General features: G+C 33.2%; 1 protein-coding gene across 2 annotated transcripts; it reads right to left on the reverse strand.

Annotated features, from left to right (window-relative positions):
* Positions 1–4,263: 4,263 nt before the first annotated feature.
* Positions 4,264–8,213, reverse strand: LOC127789123 (cyclin-D1-1-like). 2 transcript variants are annotated; one of them, XM_052317911.1, is made up of 6 exons: positions 7,443–8,213; positions 6,844–6,930; positions 6,164–6,238; positions 5,719–5,920; positions 5,482–5,612; positions 4,264–5,385 (listed from the first exon to the last, which is right to left on the reverse strand). In XM_052317911.1, exons 1-6 carry the CDS (start codon positions 7,689–7,691, stop codon positions 5,119–5,121), a joined length of 1,011 nt encoding a protein of 336 aa, XP_052173871.1. In that variant the 5' UTR covers positions 7,692–8,213; the 3' UTR covers positions 4,264–5,118. The 2 variants fall into 2 exon arrangements, with proteins under 2 accessions (XP_052173871.1, XP_052173870.1); XM_052317910.1 differs by having other exon boundaries at positions 6,164–6,262; positions 7,443–8,212.
* Positions 8,214–19,264: the final 11,051 nt, after the last annotated feature.

A 19,264-nucleotide genomic window follows, 5' to 3' on the forward strand; every position in this document is an offset into this window, starting at 1 on the left:
TGAATCCTTTTGCCCGAGGGGCCTCTGGCTTTCTCACATCTCCCTGATGACAATTCACAATCACTAAAAGTATTAAGTAAATTCTTTTAACTCGAGTGACAAATAAGACCGTTACTGTTCTCATGCATTAAACTTAACTTTTGAAGGGATCATTCATAAGATTTTTACACGTCGAGTTTCTCCAAAACTTAAATTGATAAAGACAAGTAAAACAACTTTAACTAAACTAAGTTTAGACGAAGATCGACGGGGTAACACTACGACAACAACTTACCCTATTGGTATTATACATGTATATATGCAACCCCTAGGGGCGTATGGCTTTTTTGTGATGGCGACCTGTACAATGGGTATAAGGTTGAAATTCTCCTGCAAAAAGAGAGCTACAATATCTGCTCCATCCAACACAGTACCCTTTCATTCCGTAAAGTATTTTTGGCTTTTAGGGTTATGGTACTTAGGATACCCTCACTTTGAAGGGCACTAAGTTGAGAATAAAAACCCAAGTGAATGGTGGAATCATCTTTTGCCTCATTTAGTTTTGGGGGACCCTCCAAATCATTCAAACAGTATAAATATAAATATATATATATATAACCAGATGTGTATATGGCAAGAGAATCCGTTAATGTAACTATGAAAAGAATTCAATTCTCCATTAATCCATTAATTCTTGTAGACTATTTGTCCAATTTAATTCTCCATTCTTCATGAGTCCCATGATTTGGGTCAGTATGGTGCCAAATCGGTCAAATTTTTATTTTTTTTATTTTTTTCATATAATTATTCAAAAATTTTATTATTTTAATTAAACTCTTAAATTTATATTTTTGAATCAGTTTAACTCATATACTTTGATTTTTTTTCATATGATAATTTAAATTTTTTATTATTTCGAATACACACTTATAACTGCATTTTCGAGTCAAATTAACTCATATACTTTATCTCGTATACCTGTATTTCACTTTACTTTTTTTCAGGTTAAAGTATAGAAATTAAATTGACTAAAAAAATATAAATATATAGATATAATCAAAATAACAAAAAATTTGACTTATTGTGTGAAAAAAAATTAAAGTATATGAGTTAAATTAAATTGAAAATATATATATATATATAGTTCAAGCAATTATATGAAAAAATATATATAAAAAAAATCAAGACAAAAATATATATTTAGTTTTATAACTTAAACCAATAAAAGATATATAACTAATCCATAAAAGCACTTAATATATCAAGAAGATTTATAAATGCAACTGGACACGTGGATGAAACACAACCAAGACAGATGCATAATATAAGATATGTTTATAATTAAAGATTAATATTAAGTTAGATTAACGTAATCAACAACTAACAATACTTTGTCCATCAGAATAATTGAGGCAATTATCGAAGAGTGTTAAAAAGATTAAAATATCTTTATTTTAATTAAAAAATTTCAAAAATTGCCACTACCTTGCCTACTGCTATCTCTTCTCCATGGCTACCAATGCAATCATTGATTGCCATTGCCTCCGTTTGTCGTCTCGCTATCCTTGTCTCCAAGGTTGTTAAAATCGAGATTTTAAGTGAGATCGGCAAAGGATTCATAAAATCGGATCGTAAAATCGTAAGATTTTAGAGATAATTAAAAATACTCTTAAATTTTTGTAAATATATATTTATAATAATATAATTTTGTAGAAAATGAATTAATATTATTTAATAACTTGATTATTCCTTATTATAATTCAAAAAATGATATTTCCCAAATATAGCTAAAAAACTAGTAGGTTGGTATAGGCAATTTAGAGGCAAAATATAGGTAATTTAGAGGTAAAATATAGCTTAAAATTCTTTAGAGGATGCTTCCAATGTCTTCCCTTAGATTTAGATTGCAATTTTTTCTTGATTTAACATTGATTAAATTAAGTAATATCCCAATTTGGGGTTGGGTGGTCCATTAATTAATTACTTGTTTGTCTTGATTTACTTATGCAATTAATGTTAAATCAAGTAAAAATTATAATTTAAATCAAGTAAATTGGAACTTATGCAATTAATGTTAGATGCTATGTGATATTGGAATTTATGTAATCAATGTTAAATCAAGTTCCAATTTAGAGGCAAAATATAACAATTCATTGCATAAGTTCCAATGTCAGATGCTATGTGACATTGAGACGTTGGAAACATCCTCTAAATTACAACTTAAATCAATAGAGGTCTTTGAATCGTAAAATCGTTTAGGGATCTCTGAAGCGTAAAATCGTAAAATCGTACATGTAAAATCAAGATTTTATAGGATTTTATCCTAAATTGAATTTTACATGGGATTTAAATCGTTTGGGGGTCTTCGAATCGTAAAATCGTACGCGTAAAATCGGGATTTTAACAACAATGCTTGTCTCACTTCACTTAATCGTCTTTTCGACTACCACTAAGGCGATGCAATGGTGGTTGAAGACGCGACGAGACAAGACAAGGTGACAGTAACAAGGTGAGACAATGGTAGTGAGGCGACAAGGCAAAAGCAGTCGTGATTGATGGTTACATCAACAGCTATGGAGAGAGAAAGAAAACAACGAAGAAGATAGTGATAACTTTTGAAAGGTAGATTAATTCATCACCAACTACCCTAACAAAGATTAAAGATGCATAATCATGCCCCTGGGGCATAGTTGGGTGATAAATGAGAGAATTGTAAAATCATACTGAAAATTGTTAACGTGGGATCAATTTATAAGAAAAACAAAAAAAAATGTATTCTTCTAGAAAAGATTCTTGATAAAAATCATGAATGTAATTTTTAAAAAAATAAAAATAAAAAAAAATCTTGATCACTCAAACACACTTCAAATTTATCTTTCTTATAATGACTTTGGAGTGAATTCTATGAAACGCCGAATAATAGCGTGTAATCTAAAAGATGCATAATCCTAGAGACACGCTTATAGATATGCACACAAATTGATGCAGATGCATTAGTTGCCTTTCCGTGGCTTGTCCCATCGTTTGTCTCCTTGAAGTTTAACCAATCCAAGCAATTGTCTGATTGCAGCCATGGTGGTGGGCTTGCTAATTAGATCAGATCATTAATTAGCATCATCATGGGTTGATGAATACAAAACAATCCCACATTTTGTTCAAACGTGACCTCTCTAGTGGGGGAAGATGGGTCCCACGCGTGACATGATCTTTCAAGCTAATTAATCTCCGTAGCTCATAGGCTAATTGGGAAATGCCACATGTCCTATCCCATCTCTAGTGAAAAGAAAAGAAAGGTGGGTGTCTGTTTGGGGTTTTGGGGGGAGGGGGGGGCTGCTGCTATAATTTCACATTTCATATCATATTATTATTATTATAAAACATCTAGTGGACTCCATATCTTCTCTTGTGGGAACCATTATTGGATCATAAAACTAAATAAAAGTCCCCCCATAAAGTCATACACACATTCGATGCGCTAGGCGCATGTCCAAATCTATCAATGTCATTAATAGACTTGGGGAAAACCATACAAAAGTTATGTTATAAAAAAGTCTTAAATTCATGGCCAATATAAAAACCCACAAATTCCTTTAAGTAGGTGACATGATTAAGTAGAATTAAGATATTGTAACTATGATGAGGATGATTAATGTGTAACCAATTAAGTGTATCCTTCTGGACAGTAATTCAAAAGATGGTACTCAGTAATTCAAAAGACTCCAATTATATGAGATAAATTAATCAGGGATTGCCCTCAAGGTGGTCCATGATGCACAGTGACGATCTTGCATGAAATCTGCATGCATATCAGATATATATTGGCATGAATGAGATACCACGCATGCATCCACATGAGATGCTTGCATGAAGAATTGAAGATCCACCGGGGACAAATCTCTATTCACTTATGGCTTATAAGGAGTCATTCTCTAGTTAATTATCTAAACGAGTTGTCATTTTAGAAATAAAATTGTGCACATTATTATTATGCTTATGATTTAAAACTATATAGTCGGGAATCTTAATGCATGGCAAGGGTTGAGGAAACAGCCAGGAGCCAAGTCATGGAGAGGTGGTGACAGAGGCGGAGCCACCATTGTTCACTCAAATGAAGCGATGATGGAGCTTTATTGATGAAGGGGGTCCGGCGGAGCCCCCATCGTTCTCAATGGTTCTTCTCCTGAGTGATGAAAACAAATTGCAAAGCTACAAAGGCTTCATTGTCATTCACGTGCATGGCACAAAGAAACACACAAATATCATCGCTGAAAAGAAACATACATATACACATAATATATTATATATATATAACTTTGCATTGGTGGTTGAATCCAAATACAACACGCCTTGAGAAAAGCAAAAAAAAAGAAAAGGCCCCAAAGACCCCTTCGTATGGTCAGGCCAAATTTGTGCCCGAAAAAGAAAAAAAAAAAGATCACACGTGTGACCATCACACGTGCGTGATCAATTAATACAAGAAGGTCAATCCCGCCAAAAAAGCCACACACACACAGCACTCATAGAGGTGAAAAGGGGGAAATTTTTTCAAGATAAGGGGTGATGGACCATGGAGATGGAGCTTTCACTCTAATTGAGACATTAGGTTTAGGGTAATTAATATGGAAGATCGATCAGTTGGAGATGGGGAAGGAAGCTTGACTTACATCCATGGGCATTGAAGGCAGATCCAACTCCAATGTTCATCAGTCATCAGTCCCATGGAGACCCTCCTGCCACTTCTGCGATGGCCCCCGCCATCTACATCTACTCCTTTCATTCAATAATAATCATCCATTGCTGCCTTTTGAATTTAATCCCCCACTTTCCCACTCTTTCCATCTCACTGGAAAATTATATATATATATATAGATCTATGGGATCCCCTTCCCTTGGGAATCTGCAACGCCAGTGATGAATGGGAGAACCCACCTTCCCCCACCCGCCAAGAAAGCAAAAAATTAATCAATCTTCAAAACTTATAGTATATATATATATATGTGCTAATAATCTACAGAAGCACCCGAGTCAATATTTTTCTCTTTCTTCTGAAACCCCCTCTCTTAAAAATACTGAGGATTCTAGACAAGACCACCACTTTCCTTCATTTTCTATCCACCCCCATTATTCTGCTCCCCCCCCTCAATCAGAGCTTCCTTTGTCATCATCTGCCCTCGAGCTGCTATTTAATTTCCTCCTCTTGCAAGATGACGAGGAGGATGACGAAGAAAAAGAAGAAGAAGAAGAGGATGAAGATGAAGAAGAAGAAGAATCATGACCCGGCCCGACCTTGGCCCAAGTCATGACTCGCAGCTGGGGCAGCACTTTTGGAGGCTTCCTCACTGGCCTGTGATCAATATCAACCGCTTTGATTTGTTGCATTAACTCGTAGCAGCTGATTATTTTCTCCTGCAAAAATTGGTGATTTTCCAAGTTGGGTGTGTGTATATATATAAATATACAGTTCGCATTTGCCAAATCTTAATCACAGTCACAGGTCCTTACTTTACTGAGGCCTTCGCACCATGATTCTGCGTGTGCTGGGCTGAGCAGAGAGAAGCTTGGAATGTAATGCGCTGCGCAGACGATGGTTGCCGCTGCTATACATGACGGCCAGTACTCCAGGAAACTAGCCTCTGTTACCAACATTAACACGGTTTTAATTAATCATGTATTCATGTCATTAATAACACCATAACTGTCATATATATAGTCTGCAAGTGAACTAATCTTCAATATTACCTTGAATGTTGGCCAGGATAATCTGTGTGGCTTTTGAAATCAGAAATCCAGCATAAGCTCCTGTGGAATCGAGCTTGGAAGCAAAGTAGCTGATGAAACTGAACGGTGTAATGGATCGCAGCCTCCAATCCAGAACGCCCAGTACAAGAAGCTCCATTCTTCGGATTGTTCTTGGTTCAAAAATATATTTTACACCTTCCACCTATTGAATAATGACACAGTTGGCACAAGCTTGGCTGGGTCAACCTTCTTTACAAATCACTTTTAGAGATAAACTTAATTATAACCCATGGTTAATTAGCATCATGTAAGAGGCTAAAGTAACTTTCTTTGCAAGAGTTCAAATACAACTCCCACATTTTTATTTATCTATTTGATGTGTGCAATTGTGTATTATTATATATCTTTTGTGCAAATTGAAGAAGGAAAAAGAAAGATAAGTAACCTGGAGGTCCAACAGAGAAGGAACCAGTGGTTCCTCCATCTTGGCCGCTAGCGACAAGCAAGCAACCGAGAGGAGCTGCAATGGCCAGCCATCTGTTAGCTGTTCAGATTGAAGAAAACCAAAACGTCAAATTCTCAATTGAAAAATTCAACCAATTACCACACTGACCACTGTGCTGTTGACTTGGGTGCCCATAAAAAGATGAAAGTATTCAACTCTGTGATTTCTTTATGTACTTGAGTCACTTTCATGCCATCTTATGAGGATATCTCTGGTGCCATTACTCACACGTAAACATAATTTAATTTATTACAAGGAAGATGGGCTTTGCCAACCTTTCACAATAATAAACGGGCCATTGATTGATCTGATCTCTTTGTTGGCTAATAAAGGATTATATGCTCTTCAGCTGCATGCCAAAACTACTCTTTATAACCCATTAACCAAATACTGTTTTTTTAACTTTTTTTTTTTAAAAAAAAAAAAACTAAAGAGCCTAAGTATTGGGTTTAGTCACTATAATTGGGTCCTTGTCACAATGTGTGGAAAGTCAACATTTTTAATCATTCATCACGACATTATCTTGATTTAATAATAACAAATATAATTTACAGGCATTAATTGTCCTTTCATAAAAAATGTATACATAATTTATGTATAAACATGAAAATATTAATTACCGGCAGCCGACGGGAATACAGGAAACGATCTAAATAGTTGACGGAGAGATACGCCGTTAGAGGCTGGAAACCGTAGTAAGCTTGGACCTGCAAGGCAAAGGAAAACACGGTAACTAACAATCACCCTCGCCCCCGACCGGACGCGTTGGATGCGCCAAAAATTATATAGACACGTAAACAGAACCAAATCGCCGGCGACCGGACGGGCGGTTGTCAGGTCATATCTCCGGCCTCCGCATAGCATCCCGGTGTTTCGAAGATGCGCCGGAGAGCAGTTGAAAAGAATCGGAATGAATATCGACTCTAGAGTAAGCGCATCGGAAAACGGTAAAATGCATTTCTGAGCATCCGTATCGAAATCTCCGATGGCGAGTTGAATATATACATATATATATATGTATGTATGTAGCCGCATCTATTTGCAGTGGTTTGATGTTAACCACTAGCTCACTGTAGCGGCATGAACAACGAATTCAATAGATTTTATGCGATCCGGTGGCATTATTGATCCTGATGTTAGGAACTTTTGAATCGGATCGCACTGGCGCAGGTTAGCGAAGAGCGATGAAGAAGAAGACGAGATTCGAGTATTGAAATACCTTGAGAATCCATGCAACAGACTCCGCGCGAGCCGATGCATCCAATGACTGAGACTGAAACCTCTCGATGTAGTCAATTCCCGGCACGTAGTTGCTCTCGCCTTCTATGAATCCGGCGATCGATTCCTCGGCGTCGGCCGAAGTGTCGAGGTCGGAGGTGGAAGAATATTCCGGCAGGTCCCCGAACAAGTCTCCGGAGTCCTCGCCGCAGAGTAGGTCGGAGAAGCAGTCGGAACAGGAGACGGACATGATCGCAGACTACCGTCCCTCATACCGCGGTCCTCTTCATGTTGGCTCAACGCGGAAGCGATCGCAAACCCTCACCGGAAAGTCGTCAGAGCCGCCGCCGCCGGAATAATTCCCCCGATCGAAGTGTGAAGGTAAGAGCTATCTTCAGCTTTCAGTACTTTGCAGTTTCTATCTGGTTCCTGGGATATAAATACATGACTACTGTGCATCAGATCCCATAATTCGTTTTCTTTAATCCACGAGAAAAGGAAAAAAGGGAAATCTGGGGCGTTATTTTCCCGGAAAATACAACCCCGATTGGCACGGCAGTAGAAAACTTTACAAAAAAGAAAATTACATGGTTCATTAATAATTATAGCTAGCACGACGACATGCATTCGAAATAATTAAAAGGCCCGTCGTCTTCTTCAACCTAGCTAGTTTAGGATTTGATTGATTGATAATTACGACGAAGAGCAGAAGCAGCTAGGCATGTCACAGTAAAAGAGAGAGAGAGAGAGAGAGAGGGGTGGCTGTGAAAGTGGGCTAATAGTGTGCAGAGAGACTTATTTAATGAATTCACTGGGAGCAAAATGACAAACCCCATTAAAGAACACCACATGTCCTTCCAGAATATACGTTGGTGGCGGGAAACTAAGATATCCATTTCTTTACCTTCTTCCTACTTTTTAATCACATTCTTATTCCCTCCCAATCTTATTTTCCTTTCTCTACCATTTGATTTGATTATATTCATATTTTTATTTTTATATTTTTATACAATTATTTAAATTTTTTATTATTTCGATATGCTCTTAAATTTAATTTTTTTTAATTAATTTAATCTCTATATTTTAATTTTTTTGTATTATAATTCAATTTTTTTATTCTTTTTATTGCATTCATGTATTTATATTTTTTAATTAATTTAATCTCTTTATTTTTATGTATAAAAAAAATAAAATAATATAATAAAATACACATCACACTCCATTCATATTAAACTATAAGGTTCAAAGTAACTTAAAATTTAAATTCATTGATGTAATTTTAATAATGAAATATTTGAGTTATCAAATGAAAAAATAATCAAAATATAGAGATTAAATTGACTCAAAAATAAAAATTTAAAAGTGTAATAAAAAAAATAAAAATTTTAAGTGACCATAAAAAATAAGGTGAAAATACATAAATAAAAATATAGATCAGGCCATTCAACTTCCAAACACCATTCCTATTACCATTTCAATTTATTTAGATATTTAAATTTGATGCATGTAATTATATTAGTTGTATTAATATAAACATACAATACATTAATATAAAATATTAATAAATATATCAAACTTAAATATGTAAATAATATTTTTTATATTTCATAATTTGCGTGCACTAAGAATGTGTTTGGTTGAAAAGAGATAACAAAAAAAAAAAATTCCAATTTCATGGAAAATAATTCTCATCTCCCTTAGGTACATTTTTTTTATAAAAAATAGGTCAAAACACGTTTCACCATGAAAAATATTAAGTAATCAAACATCTAAGCATGATGTTTTTTTTATTGATATGACATTTTTCATAAAAAATAATTTCAATCAAACACATAGTTAAAGTAACTTGGATGAGAGTTTGTGTGGGTCACCCTAAAAAGATAGTTTAATTATTTATATATTTTTTTGTGTATTTAATTTAATTTTTCGTTATTTCGATTACATTCGTATACAATACATTTTTTAGTAATTTAACTCTTTATGCTTTGATTTTTTTTTTTTTTTTGTAACAATTCAAACTTTTTGTTATTTTAATTATACTCATAGACCATATATTTTTGAATTAATTACACACCTCAAAAATTCAATTGAAATAAGAAAAATGCAATTAGACCATATATTGGTAAGGTGTAATTAACTCAAAAATACACCCTCTATAAGTGTAATTGAAATTATAAAAATATTTGAATTATCACACTAATAAAACATAAAAAAAAGCTTCGAATATCCAATATTAAAAAAAGTTAATTAATAGAAAGCTCTGTTTCGAGACTCGGAGGAGCGAAAAGGGACATGGGGGAGCGGTGGACATCCTTTTTATTTTTCCCGCTTAAATTTGGTGGCTGCGCCGCTCTTTCTTATCCTCGGCTAAAGCGTGGCCGTTGGATGGCGATAGGACGCTGCTCATCCGTACACGCGTCTTGGGGAATCTGAAATTTGAATACTAGTGGGGTAACGATAAAGTACCGAAAAATTCTATTCTCAACCCGTCAAATTACTTACTCTTCATGATTTATTCTATGCAAAATACTCTATTAATTTTAAAATCTCAATTTTAACCCCAATTATAACAAAAAACAAAAAAAGGAGAGAGAAAGCGAGTCGGCTGCCATGATCAACCCACACACACATATATATACACACACGATCCGGCCATGACAACCGCACAGAGAAAAAGAAAGAGAGAGAGAATGGGTCGTCCATGACCGACCCCCCCCCACACACACGTATATGTACACGCACATGCATGGTTGCGACCATGTCAACCGTGGCCATGGAACCTAGTTATGGCAACAGTTAGGGAACCCAGCGGGTTCCCCGACTCGGGGCGATGGTAGCGATATCGCGACCGCCACCATCCTGACTGACGGAGGTAATGATGCTACTATCGTCACTGAAGTGGGTAGGGGTCGGGGCAGAGGTTTCTGATGGCAGCGACTGCCATGGACGCGACCATGCTTTCATATGTATGAGTGTGTGTGTGTGTGTATAGGTAATGTGTGTTAGGCTAGATTCCATGGCTGCGACCATGCTATATGTGTATATATGTGTGTGTGTGAGTGTGAGTGTGTATATATATGTGTGTGTGGGGGTCGGCCATGACCGACCCACTCTCTCTCTCTCTTTCTCTTTCTTTCTCTCTGTGCGGCTTCCATGGCCGAATCGTGTGTATATATATATGTGTGTGTGGGTCAACCATGGCAACCGACCCACTCTCTCTCTTTCTCTTTCTTTCTTTCTGTGCGGCTGCCATGGCCGAATCGTGTGTGTATATATATATGTGTGTATGGGTCGGCCATGGCAGCCAACCCACTCTCTCTCTCTCTTCTCTCTTCTACACTCTCTCTTCTTTTTGCTACAGCTGGGGTTAAAATTGAAATTTTAAAATTAGTGGAGTATTTTGCATGAAGTGGACTGTGAAGAGCAATTTGGCAGGTTGGGGATAGAATTTCCCTAAAGTATATTTTGGTGGGTAGAGTCAGCAGTTGGGTATTAACTTCCGTAGTGGGATTAAAATTGTGTACATTTTGAATAATTTTATTGAGTTTAAAGGAAGTAATTGATAAATCATCTTATTAATATTTGAGATAATATTTTGTATTAATGTTGATGCGTTTACATTAATATGATGATACACGACACGTGATATATCATTATAAGAGTATCAACTTAAAGTTTTTAGAATATATGTGGAACGATCGGATTACCAATATGCCGGTATTAATTCAGTGAGTTGCGAGTTCAATTCTCGCTATGCACAAGCTTAATATATAATTTATCTCTCCTAACGAAATCGAGAGCATGAGCATTGGGGCCCATGCAAGGGCGATCATTCCAAGAGTATCAGCTTAAAGCCCCGGTAAGTATGGTGCAGTGATAAAACACTTGAAGTTTCATATGAAGTATCGGGGTTCGAATTAGTGTGACAACTTGAAAGACAAATTTATTGCTGGAATGCAAGTTTAGAATATATTGCACCAAATATCTAGTTCTGGGTGTGTATAGACTATGTCTATATTTGGATTTACCCGGAAGTGCATCAAGGGGAAAGTCACTCACTCCTGAGGATTAATCTAAGCAAAACTCGAACACCCTATGTGAATAATAAAAAAAAAGAATATCAGCTCAAATATTAAAATCGAATGTCTAAATATAAATATAAATATAAAATCGTTCACCATATAATAAAAAAATCAAATTACTTGATAATTTGGTGTTAAATAATATATTTATAAACGAATTTGTTTATAAGTTATTTGTAAATTTCTAATTGAATCTATTAATATTCACAAATCTCTAATCGAATACATTCGCAAGCTTAATCTCAGCTCGTTTACAAATCAAATTTCAAAGTTAAGTTCAATCTCAGTTCGTTTACTTTAACGAACAAAATCGAATAAACTTTTATCAAGTTGAACATTGTGTCATTTGCAAACGACTCAGCTTATTTACTACTTTACTTATTTTATGTCATGTAAAGTTATATTTTAATATATCAAATATTGATCAATTCAATAAAATTAATACTAAATAATTTAAATTGCATGGTGACAACATAAAAGAAACCAAAATTATTGATCCATTTTAGGAGGAATCAAAACTCGAGACAACAAGCAACTAAATGCCATTAAGTTAGAAAGTCATTGACCCAAATGAGACAAATTCCAACCATACATATTACATTTTGAGAAAGTGATGGCATTATCATCAATTAAGGGAACATGCATACAAACACACTCTGTGACCATTCCTAACTATATTGCTTTTGAGTACCCCATGGGATAGACACTCCATCCCCCCAAGTCATGTGAAATGTAACTTTTTTTCAATGTTTTTATAACCATAGTTTAAATATTTTATATCTCATCAAATGACGTTATCATCGTATTAATTATTAATTAATTCTCACGTGAAAAAATCTACTTTGTTAAAAAGGGAAAGTGTTCACTTTTAACTTATTAAAATATAATTATAGTATGTTGATCTTTAGTGTCTCCCTAAATCAATTGGATTGTACAAAAGTTTTAAACTTTATTTGAAAAAGTATTGCAATTTTAAGTAATTAAGATTATGAGTATACTAAAGAGATATGGTGGCATATTTTTCAACCAATGTAAAATGTGAGTTCTCTCTTATTCAATCACATGTCTTTATAGCATTATCTTTCACCTTTCTTTGTCTAATTTTACGACGTCTTTATTATTCTTGCTCTTTGTTTTTTCTTGTTTAATTAGAATAAACGCGTATCTGTTAAGCTATCTTTAACTTTCTTAGACGAAGAAATCTACTTCGACTCGAATCTTTTAAAGTCACCTATAATTTTAACGTCTTTCTAAAAGTTAACAAATAGTATGAAACGTTGTAATCGAGAATAGGAGTGTTAAAAAAGAAAATAGTGCAGAATATCAAGTTCTTCTTCTTTTAAATCACGTAATGTCTCATCACACCAACTCACTTCCACTCATCTAATCACATGATGCCCTCGTCCCATAATCACATTAACTCTCACTTTGTTTGGGCTTTTATTGTTGAATCATAAATCAATCTCGGCTTTAATTATTTGGTACAAAAAATTTAAACTTTTACAAAGAAAAAAAATAAAAAGGGGGAAAACTTTGGATGCGATATGGGGGCATGTGCATGGGGGATTGGAGGCACTCAAAAACCCTTCACCTTTTAAGGGTGGGGGGAGCGGAGGCATTGATTTAAACTTTTTTGAACCCACGGGGGAAAGTTACAAACACATCTGATGTATATAAATGCACGTATATGGTTGGTGGTTTGTGCAAGCAGTGGGTAGTAGGGTAGGGAAATGACGGAACTACCCCTCATCGATTGGCATTTCCAGCATTGTCGTCTATCTCCCAATCAAGAGTGAAATAATTCACTCAATTGATTCGTTGATCATTTAGGGGCGGCGTTATGATGACCGCAGCACTGCCCCCACCTCTCCAAAATCCTTTGGCCTCGGAAAATCCCCACAATTATAGCCTCTCATTGCCTTCCTTTACTCCACCCCCATCAAATCTATCTATATTTTTATCCGTTTACTTTCGCCTTTTATTTATATAATAATTATTTTAATTATACACTTATATTTATATTTTTAAATTTTTTCAGATAATAACTTACATTTTTTATTATTTTAATTATATTTATAAATTTATATTTTTAAATTAATTTAATTATTATACTTTAATATTTTTTTTATGTATCAATTACTTTACCTTTTTTTGTTACATATAAGAGTACAAGAGTTAAATTGACTCAGAAATATAAATCAAGATATGTAATTGAAACAACAAAAAATTTGAATTATCATAAAAAAAAAATCAAAATACATAACTTAAATTAACTCAAAAATTATGTTTAGAAGATATAATCGAAACAGCAAAAAGTTCAAATGATCATACGAAAAAATATGTAAAAATATAAATCTGACTCTCTTCCATTGCTACACTTGATTAATCAAAAATTTTATTTAAAAACTTACATATGATGATTTTTAATAAGATTTAATAATTTAGTTATATGAAAGTTAAGAATGAAGATGTAATTTTATTTGGGCTGTTGCCTGGGAATTTAGTTGACCCATTAAAATTCATAATATGATGTGTTGCCCATTAAATAGAAGAGTTAGAATTTAACAGAGGGAAATCCCACGGGTGTTTGTTGGTGTAGGGACAGCGCTAAAAGAGTTAAAGAGGGAGTGATGTCTTCCTCCCCAGCAGTTGTCTTGTATGCTGACTTATTATGTCCATACTTTTTGTGATGTTCATTCATACACTTATATTGGCTGCTCTTTGAATACAATAATAATAATAAATTTATTAACTAAAAATATTGCTCTCAATCCGTCAAGAGTCTATAAAAAAGAGAATGATTAAAAAGTACAAAAAAAAAATCTTTATACAAATACTTTAATATTTAAGAACTTAAAACCCGTATTGAAACTAGTATAAAAAATATACATCTTTTAAAATGAGATCTTGTGTATTTATAGAGAAACATAAAATTTTCTCAAATCCTCTAGAATTATTTTTTTTTTTGTATGGATAATGTTTATCTTTTTCGCAGAATTCTTAGAGCAATTTCTGAATGTTAAAATTATCTTGTTTGATCTTTATTTAGAATCTTCTATGGGAGTTTTACATATTTTTAGTTCAAAAAATTATTTTAGACTTTTAAACTTTTTTTATCTTTTAATGAATTTTTGTCTATGACACATCAATATTAATGTAATGTAAAATATAACATATCAACACATAAATATTATAAAAATATCATAACCAAATGTTTAAATAATATTTTTGACAAAATATATATTTTAACCTTTGTACTTTTACGTTATTTTATTTAAACACTCAATTTTTTTATTATTTAAAAGATACCTATGAATTTATAATTTTAAATCAATTATATCCTTGAACTTTGTATTTTTTCAGTTATATTTTTGAATTTATTGTTCTCATCAAATAAATTCAGGAGTGCAACTGACTTGAAATTGCATAGTTTAGGAGTGTAATTGAAATAACAAAAAATTTAATAGTATAATTGACTAAAAATTATATAGTTCATAAATATCTTTAAAATAATTAAAAATTTAAATATCTAAAAAATATATATATACACACATAGAAGAACTAAAATATACATTTGGCCTAATATTTCTTTGGTTTATTCATTTAGCATCATCATCCCCCTGTGTTTGTTCTGTGTCATCTCTTCAATGACAATTCTCTGGCACTCTGTTCCAACTGTTTTTGATGGCACAATTCATATCACTTCAATCCACATCCCTTACTAAATTCATTTCCCAACACCACCAAACTATTCACTGTCACACTTCACTAAATACACCTTCTTTTGAGTTACTATCATCAATGTTTAAATTAAGTAATTTATTTAACTATTTTATCATAGTTATAGAATACATTTTATATATTTTAAATTAAAAAAAAAACTAAAAAAACACAACACGGGCTTAAACTTGTTACCTCGAAACAATTCAAAAATAGTTTTACCAATAAATCAGGACTCGTTTTCTTTTAAAATTTGCCTAAATAAAGCAAAAAAATTAAATTATAATAGTCAAACATCGTCCGATAAATCTTCACATGAAATCTTTTAATTTTTTACTTACACAAGTATAATACATATAGTTCATTTGGTTATAATAAACTAAAAGTGTGGTTCATGCTATAATTTAGAAATTCAATTTATTGAGAGAATTTCGTAACATCAAAATATTCTTGTTGCTTAAATAATAATATACATTTATGTGTGTGTAATGTATATTATTATTGCAAGCAGAAGGCAGTGAAGTCAACATCCTATGAATATAGCAATGATATGCAGCCCATCCTGGGGATGAGAAACAGGGATTTGTTGGGGGAGTTTGACTGTATCTTGTTCTAAAATTTGGGGTTGGTGTCCTTAAATTTTTAAGGGCAGTGACTCGTTTTTAGTGATAAGTATGAGATTTTGGGTTTAACGTATTCGGATAAGCTTTTTGAATTTTTTTCCTAAAGAGATGATTGTTGGTGGATAGGGCCATGGACCAACCAAACATTTTGCAATGTCATTTTCATTTCACCACTCTCTCTTTCCTCTCTCTCTCTCTCTCTATCTTCTCTGTTTTTAGGCCTTGTCTTGTATTATTTGCCTCTCCCAGTCCCAAACTTTTGGCTTTTTGATCCTTCCTTTCACCATCCCCAGTTGCTTTGCAAAGTTGAAATTGGAACATCTTTCAATGGGGCAATCTTGACTCTCTTGGGGCTTGTTTGATGTTGTGATTTCCAAAATTATTTTTTTATTTGAACAAAAATCGTGCACTATTTTTTTATTTGAAGAGTTTATACGAATTTAGATCTGACCCAATCATAAAACGAAATTAGATCAACTTAGTCTAATTAACGTCGAGTATAGTCAAGTTGGGTCTCGATTTCAAAACTTGTGTAGCCACAAAAAAATTATCTTCTAAATACTATATGTATCGAAAAAAATGTGCATGCAACATAACTCAAATCAAATCACTTTCCCTAAAATTAATTCGGGTTAGGTCATAGGTACAATATCTTTGTCAATTAAGTTCAAGTGTTCGGCCCATACTTGTACTAAACTAGAAGAAGAAAAAAACAAAAAATTCATCCAATCACTTTAGCTCGCCTCGTTCTTAAGTCTGTCCCAATGCATAAATACTTGTATCCCCAACATCCTATTTTGAGAAATGATTAGAAAATATTTTTACTATTCCTATAAATTTTTTAAATTTGTATTCTAAGAACCCAGAAAGGAAATGAAACCCAGAAACTGCAATCAAACATGGCCTTATTTTGCAGGTATAAGTTGCTATCTGGACTTTGGATTCTAAAAATAACCCAAAGATTAGGGACCCATTTTAACCCCTTTTGGAGGTTGGCCGGTGAATTAGATTAGGACATATCCATCTTTGCATTGTAAGCCTATCTATTCAACCATGGCTCTTCAATTGTAGGTGATGGGATTGCTTTCTTGATCACACCCCATGGTGTTTCATCACGTTTAATTGATAAAATTATGGCTATTATTTAACCTTTTAATGCTTTGTGTATCTCATTAGGGTCTCAAACGGGAAAATAAAGACAAAAGAAGTGCCCCCCCCCCCCCCCCCCCCCCCCCCCCCAAAGAAGCTTTATTAACAACCCATTAACTTAATTTAGGTCACGCCCCATGCCCCAATAAGTAAACAATTTCTAAACAACAAAAGCGATACAATTAACAACTTATATCCATGTCCTATTCATGGGTTCTCCATTTTCTTAATTGGGCATTCTCATGGTCAATGGCATCGGCCTAACTAAATTGATGTCCCAACTGCATTCCCAAGCCCCACAGAAGAATATATATACACATATATAGCAAGTGCTTAGCTTGAATTACAAGCTGGGATTAGGGTTTATGCAAATGACAAATTAATCGGCTTGTTGATGATTGGAGCCATTTGTGGCACCCCTCTAATTATTCAGGATTAGTAATACTAAAGTTGTTTAATATGTAGAATAATAATCTAATTAAGGAAAGATAGAGGAAGAAGAGACCCCTTGAGTGTCAATCAAGCTGGTGGGAAGCCCTCTGTTTAAAGCCAACAACTAAGGGAGCTTGTTGATGGTGGCCCTGCCTGCCCCAAATATAACATTAATTAATAAATATGTGCCAACTCCATTCACTTGTTTCTTTACTTTTTTTTTTTTTATTATTATTATATTATACTTGTAACATTGATGGCATTGACCCTTCAATTGTCTCAAAGTTGACAATAAATTATCCAAGAAAAAAAGAAATAGGAAACATTAGGTCAAGGGCCATGCATATGCATGTGCGACTATAGTTCTACGGCTTAAAATACAAACATAACTCATAATGAAAGTGGATTTTTTTTTTTTTTAATATATGAGTTACAATTCATTCGTAAAATCCCTTTTAATTATCACTTATGACATTAAATGTCTATAATGATTAAGAAAAAATATTAATATATAAAAATGACTAACGAGTTAAATCTATGTTAATTATCGTTATCTTACTTAAAATCGAGTTGTGCATGTGATGATGTCGGGATTATAACACTCTTATGTTGTGATGGGAGATGTGAAACAAATTGAAATAGTTGGTAAGTGGCACTTTCAGGGAGCAAATCAATACCTATGGCCTATGAGTATTGAGTCCTATTAGGGAATAGTAGAGGTAGGTCCTAAGAGGCTCGCAAATGTTGGGTGTGGGCTTGGGAGCAAAAGGATGTGATGAATGGGTTGTTCTCTATCTTTAATTCCATGCCTCCATCAAGTGGTGTTTTATCAATTTCAAACACCCAATGAATTCATGTCACCAATTGTAGATTGAGATCACAACCCACCTTGCCTTTGTTGAGCATTATAGCAAAAATAAGTAAATAATGTAAAATCTTTTATTTATTTATTTTTCTTTGCTTAGGTGGAAGATGTCCGTTATGATAATTTGATCGATCGTGTGTAAAGAGCATCCATAAAGACTCAAGCAAGAGCAAATGGAATGAAATAAAATCTTTACCAAAAGAAATAGAGAAAGATTAAGAAAATTGGATTAACTAAAATCATGTATAGAAATGATTAAAAAACTAGAATTCATGTGATTGAAAGCATGTATTTTTTGTCAAATTTATGAGTCAACTTGTACGACTTTATACAACATAAACCTCTAAATGAGTCAACTCGATGGTAAAATCAAAATTATATTGAATTGGAGTTAAGTCACAAGTCAATTTGATAAACTTGATGGTAAACTCAATGAAATTTTATAATAGACTTAATATTTATAAATTTTATATTATTTAATATTTTTAAAATTGATATATGAAGTTATTTTGAAATAGATATATATATATATATTTCATTCAAAATGAATAAGGTTGTAATAATAATGTTATTAAGTAATATTAATTTTTTTAAAATTATGTAATTATAAATATATATTTATATTAAAATATATTTTTAATTGTATTTAAAATCTTTCAATTCGATTTTATGAGCTCTCATTCAATTCTACTATAAAATCTCGAGTTTAACAACCTTAGTGCACACGCAAAGTATTCTGATTTGAGTGATGGCACCCAAAGAAAATTCAAATTTCTAGTGACATATTCTAAAACATTCAATTTTAATAATTCTATACTAAAAAAGTAAAATTCATATGGAAATTAGTTAATATTGTGAAAATATAATACTGCACATCATTTTAAAAATATTTTTTATATCAAAAAATTATATGAAAAATCTCATTTTGGTAGAATTTTGTGGGCTTATTTTG

Source organism: Diospyros lotus, chromosome 13, assembly GCF_014633365.1.
Source record: "Diospyros lotus cultivar Yz01 chromosome 13, ASM1463336v1, whole genome shotgun sequence".
Taxonomy (NCBI): Eukaryota; Viridiplantae; Streptophyta; class Magnoliopsida; order Ericales; family Ebenaceae; genus Diospyros; species Diospyros lotus.

What these genes read in the sequence shown, in the direction of transcription:
- LOC127789123 (XM_052317910.1), bottom strand. Translation starts at nt 7,691, where the DNA reads ATGTCCGTCTCCTGTTCCGACTGCTTCTCCGACCTACTCTGCGGCGAG. An exon ending in CTTCTCTGTTGGACCTCCAG is followed by an intron (nt 5,921 to 6,163) that starts GTTACTTATCTT and finishes ATTATTCAATAG; the next exon opens with GTGGAAGGTGTAAAATATAT. An exon ending in GGTGCGAAGGCCTCAGTAAA is followed by an intron (nt 5,386 to 5,481) that starts GTAAGGACCTGT and finishes CAATTTTTGCAG; the next exon opens with GAGAAAATAATCAGCTGCTA.